Here is a 9,946-nt window from a genome sequence, read left to right as displayed (position 1 = left end):
TGAACCTTCAGCTCCTAAATTTTGGAATTTAACTTGAACACCATCAAAAGTTCTCTGCTCCTGCAAATATGACTAAAACAAACAAAAAAAAAAAATCAAGCCAAAATATATTCTCTGCAACAGAATCTGACAACATTTCATAGTAGGCAAATAAATGTCAAGATTAGCTTCACTCTGAAGTCTACAGACATAGCACCATGATTTTGTTCTCCTTATAAATCTGGCTTCCCTTTTGATTTTTAATTCATTTAGAAAACAGCTCTCTCACTAAAAGGTGAGGAAGGCTCATGTATACAGTATTTAAAATTTTAAGAGATTACAGCAAGTCTACACATAACACTGGCTGCCATGATTCCAAATTTAATTATCAAGAGGTTTATTTTTAAAAAGATATTCAATTTCTAAATGACTAAACTAGCACTTAATAACAAATTTTTTATCCACTGTATAGAGATATATTTTCAAGTAAAAGAATCATATTGTAGAACTACTTACCAGAGAAACTGAGAATTAAATAGATATCTTTTAAGGCAGAAGTTCAACTATAAACCAGGTTAAAAGCCACCACAAAATTAACTATAACTACTTCATTCAGCATTTAAAAATTTGCCTTTATATCTATTAACTCCCATGCTGGCTAGAACTCTACTGATGTTCCAGGAAGCGCAGCTGGATATGGTTATCGTTAGAGGCTAAAGCTATGCCAGAGTAAAGTCAACCTACTCGCTACCTTTTCATTATTAAACAAACTGCGCTCATTTACGTTAGGTAAGTTATATAAACTATTTAGAAAGAGGAAGTATGAAATATTGACAATGACAAAACAGATTTTAAAAAGCTATCACTGAAAAAGTTAGAATACATATTCAGAGGAATTTCAATGCTTAAAAACAGATGTATATACGTTCATCCAGTTTAAGATTAGTGTATTAAAAAACGTTAAGAAAATACTTTATGTTTCAGTTCACCTGCACTTGATTCAAGTACAGCTTGGGGGCTGGCTGATATAAATTAAACATGGTCACTGCCTCAGCAACCAGAAGTACAGAAAAATGTACATGTTCACAGGATAAATAGAAGTTTCTTCTTTTTGGGGTGGGGGGAAGCTATCTCACTCCAATACGGGAGGTCATCCACTCCAAGCCTTGGCATAATCTGCAAGATAAGAGATGTTATATTGGCACTAGTTCTATTGCCACATCTTTATAGTATTTTATACTTGTTTTTAAACATAAAATCATCTACTTAAAATAAATAAAATCGGCTGGAATTGGGATTGAAACTTGAAACTTAGGCTTTAACAACAATAAGATGTTCAAGCATGCTATTTTACTGAAGCTTGGCACTTCTTCAATTTCTTTTCCTTGTAAATCTAAAATACACTATTGTTAACAGGCTCACTCATAAGTACACAGAACTAAATAAGTTTTTCTTTTTCTACAGGTTTCCCATGAAAGACTGCTTACATGAAAGCTTTTACCTTTACATACTAACACTAAAAGATAAAGGCCAGACTACCCAGACTGAATTGGTTCACAAAAAAGAAGTGTATCAAGAATTCCAAAATCCCATTACAAAATTAAAAATATGTTTATATTTAACACCAAAATTGCACAGGATTTAATCTGCTTACTGACTCAAATTGCATCTCTTAAAGTCTTCCATTTCAGCAGACAGGCTTTCATTTGATTTTTCTAGGGATTTAGTTACCTAGTTTATGCCATCTTTAAGCTTTACCATTGTAAAGTAAATCATTACTTGGCTACCCAAGAAGACTTCGTTTTTGTGTGTTGTTTGGGTTTTGGTTTGGTTTTTTTAATAGTAAGGGTGAAAGACTTTCATACAAATTTGGTGTTTGAGCTATGAAACAAGTCTACAAGGTTCAATAAAGAAAATAAAAAAATTAAAATGTCCCTCTGACTGCAAAGCTCAGAAAATATGTTCTTTCAGGAAATCCACATTGGTGTCAACGGGATTCAAATCAGTATTCTCATTTACCGTATATTACTATGCTAAGCAGTAAGCATTTACCCTTCTCCTGTCAAAGCACAACAGGACTGAATGTGCCACGGGTGATCCTTTATGGAGCTGAGGGTGAGGTATGTAGATATCTCAGCAGCTGTCATGCAGCCTTTCATGTCCTGCTTGTTTGCAAAGATGAGAACTGCAGCCTTCCGTAAATCCTTGAAGTAATTTAGAGTATTTGTAATAGTTATTACAAAGAACTAAAAAGATATTACATTAACTGAATTTCTTAAGAGAATTGTATTCAAGCTAATCTACAATTACACAGCAGCATGGAATTATAACAGCCTTACTGCATTAAAAATTAATTACATTAAGACTGAAGAAACCAATTGATTCAGAAGTGTTCACCACAGAGAACCAAATTATTATATATTATATGCCTATCCTTTTGGTGTTGATCACATGTTCATATGTTAACTAATGACAGCCTTGTTAAAATATATTTCATAAAGTTCCAAACTATCCAGCCAGCAGAATTATTACCGGATAAACATTCCAAAACCTACAGTAGATACTATACAAACGGAAAAGCCTGCTAGATATCATTCTCTTGAAATTACTTTCAACTTCATTAAACAAGCTCTGTAGTGAATAAAGCAGTAACAATTTAAGAAAGCTATCTAAATTCTTGTAAGTTTTATCCTATTGTTCCAAAAAGGGAGCTCTAATGCTGCAGCAGCTTTAGTAAGAACAGAAACTAATAAAAAGTTACTCTGTTTCTGTATGGAAATTAGGATTCCACACAGCAATGAGACACAAACTGGAATATATAGTTATAGGAGTGTAGATGGGCAAACAAACGCAACACTTGGAAAGCTGACAGTTGTAATTAAAGGCGTTCAACACATTTCAGTGTATACTAAATTTTGAGCCTATTTTTGCATCAAGAGAAAAAAAACCCAAACCTTTATGGTCTAAAGTTGAAAACTCACTCCTATAAGTTGTCCAGTCAAGGCCTTCTGACTGTTTTCAAGACATGGTCAATCACAATCTCATAAGAGTTTGTAACACTGGAAACTACTAAACTACACAGGAAAAAAGTAATCTTTCTACCTTTTTGGTAGCGTATTTGCTCCTCACTACCAGATCTAAACTACATTAACTGTAAAACAAAAACTCACTCACTGGAAATAATAAATTGTACTAAATTATTTTCCTTCAAAAATGAAGGAATCTATTTAGATTTAAACCAACCCTAATTTAGCTTGAGTGATCATCGAAGGTTTTACTGTACTTTAGCTAATCCAATGCAGATGTTAATCTGTGAAGTTCAAAGGAGTTGACACAATGTTGAGCAGTCTTCAACATAACATATAATAATAAATCTATAAAAAATTTTTCAGAAGGAAACCAAACTGAAACTAATTTATCTATATATGCTCCTTTGTTTTAATCTTGTTACTTAAAATTAAGAAGAAAGAAATGGAATTGCCTACTTTCTAAAATAAAAATAAAAATTAAAAAAAAAAGTTTCCTGAAATTTTAACCATTTAACTGAAAGAAGAGAAATAGTGGTGGAGAACAACACCACCCAGTTATATTAATATGAAGTTTAAAACATTTTACAAGTTCAACATTTGCAAAGTAAAGAATGATTTGATTACAATCAAGCAAGCCCTATTAGAAGTGTGCTTCATAATAATTTTCCTGTTTATCATTTACATGGTTTGAAAATGTGACCAACATGCATGCACATTTAGGCTTGGAGTTTTTTTTCGTGACAGTATAATTTTTGTTAACATAGGAAGCATATAATGTTATTTGACTGTTCACAACAAATTAAAACTATTATTCCAACTCCCATCCCAACTAGCCACCATACCTCATGAGCCAGCATTCTATAAAGTTCTTCTTTTGTAATAGAAAGTCGCTCTCTGTCAATGCTATCAACAACAAGAATGATGAACTAGGGGAAAAAACAATAGTATAGTTCGTAAGTACAAAGTATAAATTACAGAAAGCATGTTTTCAAGAGACCACTACCACAAGTCTTCCTATATAAGAGACAGACTTTCAGAGCACATGAGAAATCAGAACAAGAGGTTTACTGTTAGAGTCTTTTGCTAAAACCCTGGGAATCATATATGAAGATTATAGTTAAAAAAAAAAAAACAAACAAGCTTATATATTTCAGCACTGCTTAGATCTACTTTCATGTACTATGGTTAAATCTCCTTGGTGGATTTTCAGGCCCTACATCATAAGTAAAATAGTGATGTAGTTACCAAAAGCACCTATAGGTTGTGGATTACATTAAAAATGTGGATGACAAACTTGCTACACAGTTATCAGTGAAAAGAGCTATTATGTCTCACTACTACTTGCATACTCAGAAAAATATAATAATGAAATTCCCCATTTTGGAAGCAGCATTTTTAGCAATTCAGCATAATCTTATTCACGAGGCTTAATAAATGTTATTTCAAAGCAGTACATTAGACCTCAGAAGCCATGTACCTGCAGGGCTTATCCTTATGTTGTTGCACAGCACCTTAACCTTTGTAACGCAAAGGGCCTATGCAGCTGACCTCTCACTTAAAACTTTGCACCCTTCCACCCAGGCACTTGAAGACAACTATAACAGTGATTTCACCCTTACTGTTCCTGCCAGAGACATTATTTTCACAGCAATGCTCTTGTGAAACCTGAGACACTGCTAGGTTTGGTACATAAGGTATCCCATGGGACACTACTGTCACTAGTATAACAATTATTCTCTTTTACCCCACCCTTTCTGCCTCCTGTGCCTTCTATTTTATAGTGTTACACTAGAGAGAAAAAAACCCATGGCATTACATGGGAGGTAATACTCAGGTAAATGCTTGTAAGCATTACACAACAGCTTGTGTACACAAACCATAACAACTGATCAGTGTTCAACACTTGCCCTGCCCAGAGTGCACTCCAAGCACTGCTAACAACATCACAGGTGGGAACAATGAGTAGGGAGATCAAACACATTCTGATGAAAATTACACAGATACTATTAAAAAAAATTAATTACAGGGAACACATGCTACACTGGAGAGGAAAGACAAGGAGATTACATTCATCTGAGAGACTCCATCACTTCCTTGCCCAGATGGGAATACTTTTGCATCCCCTTTTCTCTTTTACAGTAACTCTTTTTGTTTGCCACCACCCCAATAACTCAACCACGCGAGCTCCCTCTCCTTTCCTCTCCCCTCAATCTCGTGTCTGTAAGCCTGTCTCAGCATCCTTTCTGTAAGAATACGATCTGACTCTTAAAACAGAATTGCAGGATTACCCATATTAAGTTAAAACTGATTAGGACAGGTATGCACAGAAAAGGTTATCTGTGGGATTTGTACATTATCCCAAAGATTTTGTTTAGATTGCTTTAGTTTGCAGATAAGGAGAGAAAAGACAGATAGTAACAAAAAGGAGGATTAGATGTCACCACTGTAATTATCCAACATATTCTCCTTAATTTTATAAGGCAAAGTGATTTGGAGATTCATTACCCATTGAAAATGACCACAAAGTATGAAAAACGAAGTCAATTTAATGCTGCTGTGACTTTGAGATGTCTAGCAGATAAGGAGGAACAGTAAAGGAATTATTCATATGAGGGAGGCTAGGATTAGCATACTAAACAGACCTCTTTTCTTCCTCAACTGTTTCCAGCAGACAAAGCTTCTAAGTAAGGGAAAGTTCTTCTTTCCAAGTGCTAGAAAGCACTGGATTTCAAACACCACTAGCTGGAATATGATGAAGAACCCAAAAGGATCAAAAAAAGAACTAATACATGCATCTCCCCAAACTCCAAAATTAAATATTCTCAATAGACAAATGACAGGAACTTATTGTTATTGTAACAGATATTGGCCCAAGTCTCTTCACCTTCATGTGTATGTGTCTTAGACGTAGCCATATTTTTCTACATAAAATTAAAAAATGAAGGTTGAGATGTCATCACCAGGCTTTCAGTAGATAAAAAGCTTCTGAACATCTGAGGTAGAACACTTTAATCTCTCCTTCTCTCAAAGGGATGCACAGGACAAAAAAACCCAATTTTACAGGAGGATGGAATGCTTACATAATGATATAATGAGTAATATCTACAAGAGATCTCTGCTTTTAGTAGAAATGGTAAGAAATGAAGTCTAAAGTCTTTTATATCAAAGTAGAAGTCTCAAAGTGAGACTACAGAAATTTTATATCCATGTTGTGTTGATAACCTTCTGGCTCCAAAAAGACTGGCATAAAAAACAAACCTCCAAAAGACAACCCTTGCTGAGTTCCACTCCAAACTTTCCAGCAATGGCAGCTTTACCAGCACCTCATGAGTACTGCACAAATAGACTTTCCTTTATCCTTTGGATAAAAGCCACAAGCTGATGAGCTTTTTAAATACTGCCTAGAGAAAGCTTAATTCCTCATCCTTAATTATCGTAACCTCAAAAACATTTCAGACTAGAAGTACAGAATTTAGGTTAACCACTGCAAATCCTCACCAAATTTGCAAATTACATTGCAAATTTTTCCTTTTAATGTACGTGAAAAAACATATAAAAAACCCATTTGATCTGAAAAGTACTTTGATATAATTTGCTTATCCAGGAAAAAAGTCTAACTTCACAGTTTATACTACAGATCAAACAATATTAGTGTAAAGTACACAGGAAAAAATACTTCATATATTCCCAGAAAACTGGCTGCATACCAGAGACGCCTTACATTTTTTCGGGTTTGTTCTTCCTCAAAAAGATTTAAAAACAATACAGCTGCAATCTTTATAAAAATCTACCAATATTCCTAATAAATAAATATAATTTCAAACAACCTTACTGAATTTGCAGGTTTCAAAGCAGCTTCTCATACCTCTGTGTTTGAATAATACGTATTCCACGATGACCGTAATGATTCTTGTCCTCCAATATCCCACATTAAGAAATGAGTATTTTTCACCACTATTTCTTCTACATTGCTTCCTATGGTTGGAGAAGTATGAACCACTTCATTCATTAAGCTAAAGGAAACAATACAACACCATAAAGACCAGCCACTAAAATACACAAGGTTTGTCACAGCTCAATTATAACAAATTTGTTGTAGAAAAAGTTAATGTGTAACTCTGATTTAAAAAAAAAAAAAGATTAAAAACTAGGCATATTTCAAAAGGCTATACACTTGATTTTTTAGAGAAATAAAGCAAATATGCAAGAGCAGTTCTTTAGTAAAAAGATTAGTTCAATCTGAATTTGGACTGCAGACACGCTTAAAGACATCAGCAACGAAAAATAAGCACATAAGAAGCTCAACAAATGGATAAGCATCTGCATTTTAAGAAGCTTCTCTTTAAAGGACACTGCAACAGATACTTAAAATGCACTTGTTTTAAAGTAGGATTATTTCTACACTTACAAATAAAGATAGGCTTTAATGGCAAAAGAATTTGCACTTCGTTTTTGTGTTTGTATGTACAATTGTGTTATTCAATTCACAGTTCAGTTCTAAAACACTGCAGTCCCTTCACTTATCCTTTAAATATTAATTTTGTTTAGAACAATAACATTAATGTACAAACTGTGATGTAGAACTCTAGAGATTCTGCCAGGTTGCAAAGCTGAATTTTCAATCATTAAAGAGTGACAAATACTAAAAAGTAAACAGAAAACCAAAATAGTTCATATACTTACAATTGGTAAAGAATAGTAGTCTTTCCAGCATTATCAAGTCCCACTATGATTACTTTGTGCTCTGCATATACACAAAAAAAGACAAGAATAAATTAGTGCAAACAGTAACAATTCTAATTACGGTTAGTCACTTCTCCTTTCTGAAGAAAGCAACTGCTTGTTTGTCTTATTTCAACAGCTTACACAGAATACTGGTGACCTCAGGACAGAAAAAAAAAATTAAAAAATCCAAAAAGTCTCATCTTCTCTTGAGATTACAGTTTCAGGAAAAGTCAGTCCTAGAAGTCTTCATAAAGGAATGGTTACTAATATGATTACTTCATTATAAAAAAAATAATCTATTTCTAGAAAGAAAAGTACAATGAAAAAATGTAGCAGTGTATCATCTTAAGAATACCACCAAACATCCAAAGACTGCACAAAGTATTAGCTTAAAATTCAAGGCTCAATAATAACCAATTGTTAAGGGACCACCATCACTCAGTCAGTAAAAACGAAGAGGAAGCTGTATTTTGTATAGATCACAAATTCCAACGTTGCAATTCCTTAACTGAAAAGTCACCAAATGGTTGAGGTTAAAAAAAAACTTCTGGAGGTCATTTGCTCTAACCCCCTTGCTGAGCCAGGGCCACCTAGAGCCAGTAGCTCACGACCATGTCCAGCTGGCTTTTAAGCATCTGCAAGGATGGAGACTCCATAACCACCCTGAGCAGCCTGTGCTAGTGCTCAGTCACACTCACAGCGAGCAAGTGTTTCCTGATGTTCAGAGGGATCCTTCTGTGTTTCAGTTTATGCCCATTGCCTTTTGTCCTGTCACTGGGCACCACTGAAAAGAGCCTGGCTGTGTCCTCTTTGCACCCTCCCTTCAAGTATATATATATACATTAACAAGATCCTCTCTCAGCTTTCTCTTCTCCAGGCCAAACAGTCCCAGCTCTCTCAGCCTTTTCTCATATACGAGACGCTCCAGTCCTTTAATCACCCTTGTGGCCCATTGCTGGACTCTCTCCAGTATGCCCATGTCTCTTGTGTACTGAGGAACCTGGACACACTGCTCCAGGTGAGGCCTCAACAGTGTTGAATAGAAGGGAAAGATCACCTCCCTCAACCTGATGGAAAGTCCAGCTTGTAGAATAGTGATCTTCCAAATGCTGCAATATTATTTTTCCCAGACACAGGGGAAGAAAAAACAAAACACAAACAACAAAAAAACCCCATAACTTTCAGGCTTTTCTGTAGTTAATCCTTCTTAGAATTTCAAATACAGTAGCACAGCCAATTAGAATGGTGGTTCTTTTGATAAATGTGTGAAGTTAAAAGATACAGATCTGCTTATTGACAAAAAAGCAAATCACTTGAGAGTAGAGAATTTACAAATGGATACTGAAAGTAAAACTTGCATAAAAAGTCTGAACAGACTCAGTTTTGAAGGGGTAATAATTACAATTCTAGGGCACTTATTCCAGAGCAAAATATGGTTCACAGCTTAAAGATTTTCTCTAAAATACCACATTAACAAGAGTCATAACAAATTACTAGAAGGTCAGAAGATCTATCATAAATATCAAATTGGTGTTTTTATACCTGCAAGTGAGTGTTCTAAGGAAGAATTAAAGTGTTTTGTTTTTAAATCTATTTATATATAATAACCTCAATCTTTTCATACTGAAAGCGATTTTAATAAAACAATCTCTTGCTTGGGACTTTTAGAAGTTTTGCTATGGGATACGGACCTAATAAAAGTTGACATGTATTACCTTGTATCAGCTCCCCTACTACTGCATCCTGCCACCACATTTTAAGGAAAGAACTTTCCCTGACCTTAAATTCAGTAACACTTTTAGCCTCATAAGAAGCAGCATCAGCAATCAATAACCTTTCCGAGTACACGAGTGGTATGAAATCCTCTCTGCTTTCAACTCATAAACCACGCCACATAGCTAGACTGTCCATGTCTTCTTCAAATTCAGTTAAGTTTAAACACAGAAATACTCTTCTGTTGTTTTCAAAACAGTCATATGGTAAACTCTTTTCCAGAAGAAGGTAACTATTTCTGCGACATTCTGTTTGAGTTATTTTCAAGAAGGGAAAAGAAAAGGAATTCCCAGCTCCTTCCCAGCTTCATATCAGAATAAAGTCTTACTTAGGAATGAATGAGAAAAGCATTGGATGAAAAAATACCACACTAAAGTAATGAAAAAAACTCCATCGGAATTAGTTTTTTAAAGCCACTGCAGCGTGAATGGTTTAACACT

At 34.6% G+C, this 9,946-nt stretch overlaps 1 protein-coding gene across 1 annotated transcript; it reads right to left on the bottom strand.

The window, feature by feature from the left end:
• Positions 1-685: 685 nt before the first annotated feature.
• Positions 686-7,748, bottom strand: LOC104459896 (ADP-ribosylation factor-like protein 5B). The gene is made up of 5 exons (XM_010073603.1): positions 7,692-7,748; positions 6,874-7,021; positions 3,851-3,934; positions 2,032-2,183; positions 686-1,155 (listed from the first exon to the last, which is right to left on the bottom strand). The coding sequence occupies exons 2-5, from the start codon at positions 7,015-7,017 to the stop codon at positions 1,107-1,109; spliced, it is 429 nt and encodes a 142-aa protein (XP_010071905.1). The 5' UTR covers positions 7,018-7,021; positions 7,692-7,748; the 3' UTR covers positions 686-1,106.
• Positions 7,749-9,946: the final 2,198 nt, after the last annotated feature.

This window comes from Pterocles gutturalis, unplaced genomic scaffold (assembly GCF_000699245.1).
Source record: "Pterocles gutturalis isolate BGI_N339 unplaced genomic scaffold, ASM69924v1 scaffold26317, whole genome shotgun sequence".
Taxonomy (NCBI): Eukaryota; Metazoa; Chordata; class Aves; order Pterocliformes; family Pteroclidae; genus Pterocles; species Pterocles gutturalis.
The sequence above is the reverse complement of the archived record's forward strand: the minus strand, read 5'-3'. Positions and strand labels throughout refer to the sequence as shown.

Bases quoted from the DNA above. Each gene is read 5' to 3' on its own strand.
- LOC104459896 (XM_010073603.1), bottom strand. From the start codon at position 7,017: ATGAATGAAGTGGTTCATACTTCTCCAACCATAGGAAGCAATGTAGAA. The intron at 3,935-6,873 runs GTATGAGAAGCT...TTTTTCCCCTAG, and splicing joins CGTATTATTCAAACACAGAG to TTCATCATTCTTGTTGTTGA. The intron at 2,184-3,850 runs GTATGGTGGCTA...AATTACTTCAAG, and splicing joins ATAGAATGCTGGCTCATGAG to GATTTACGGAAGGCTGCAGT.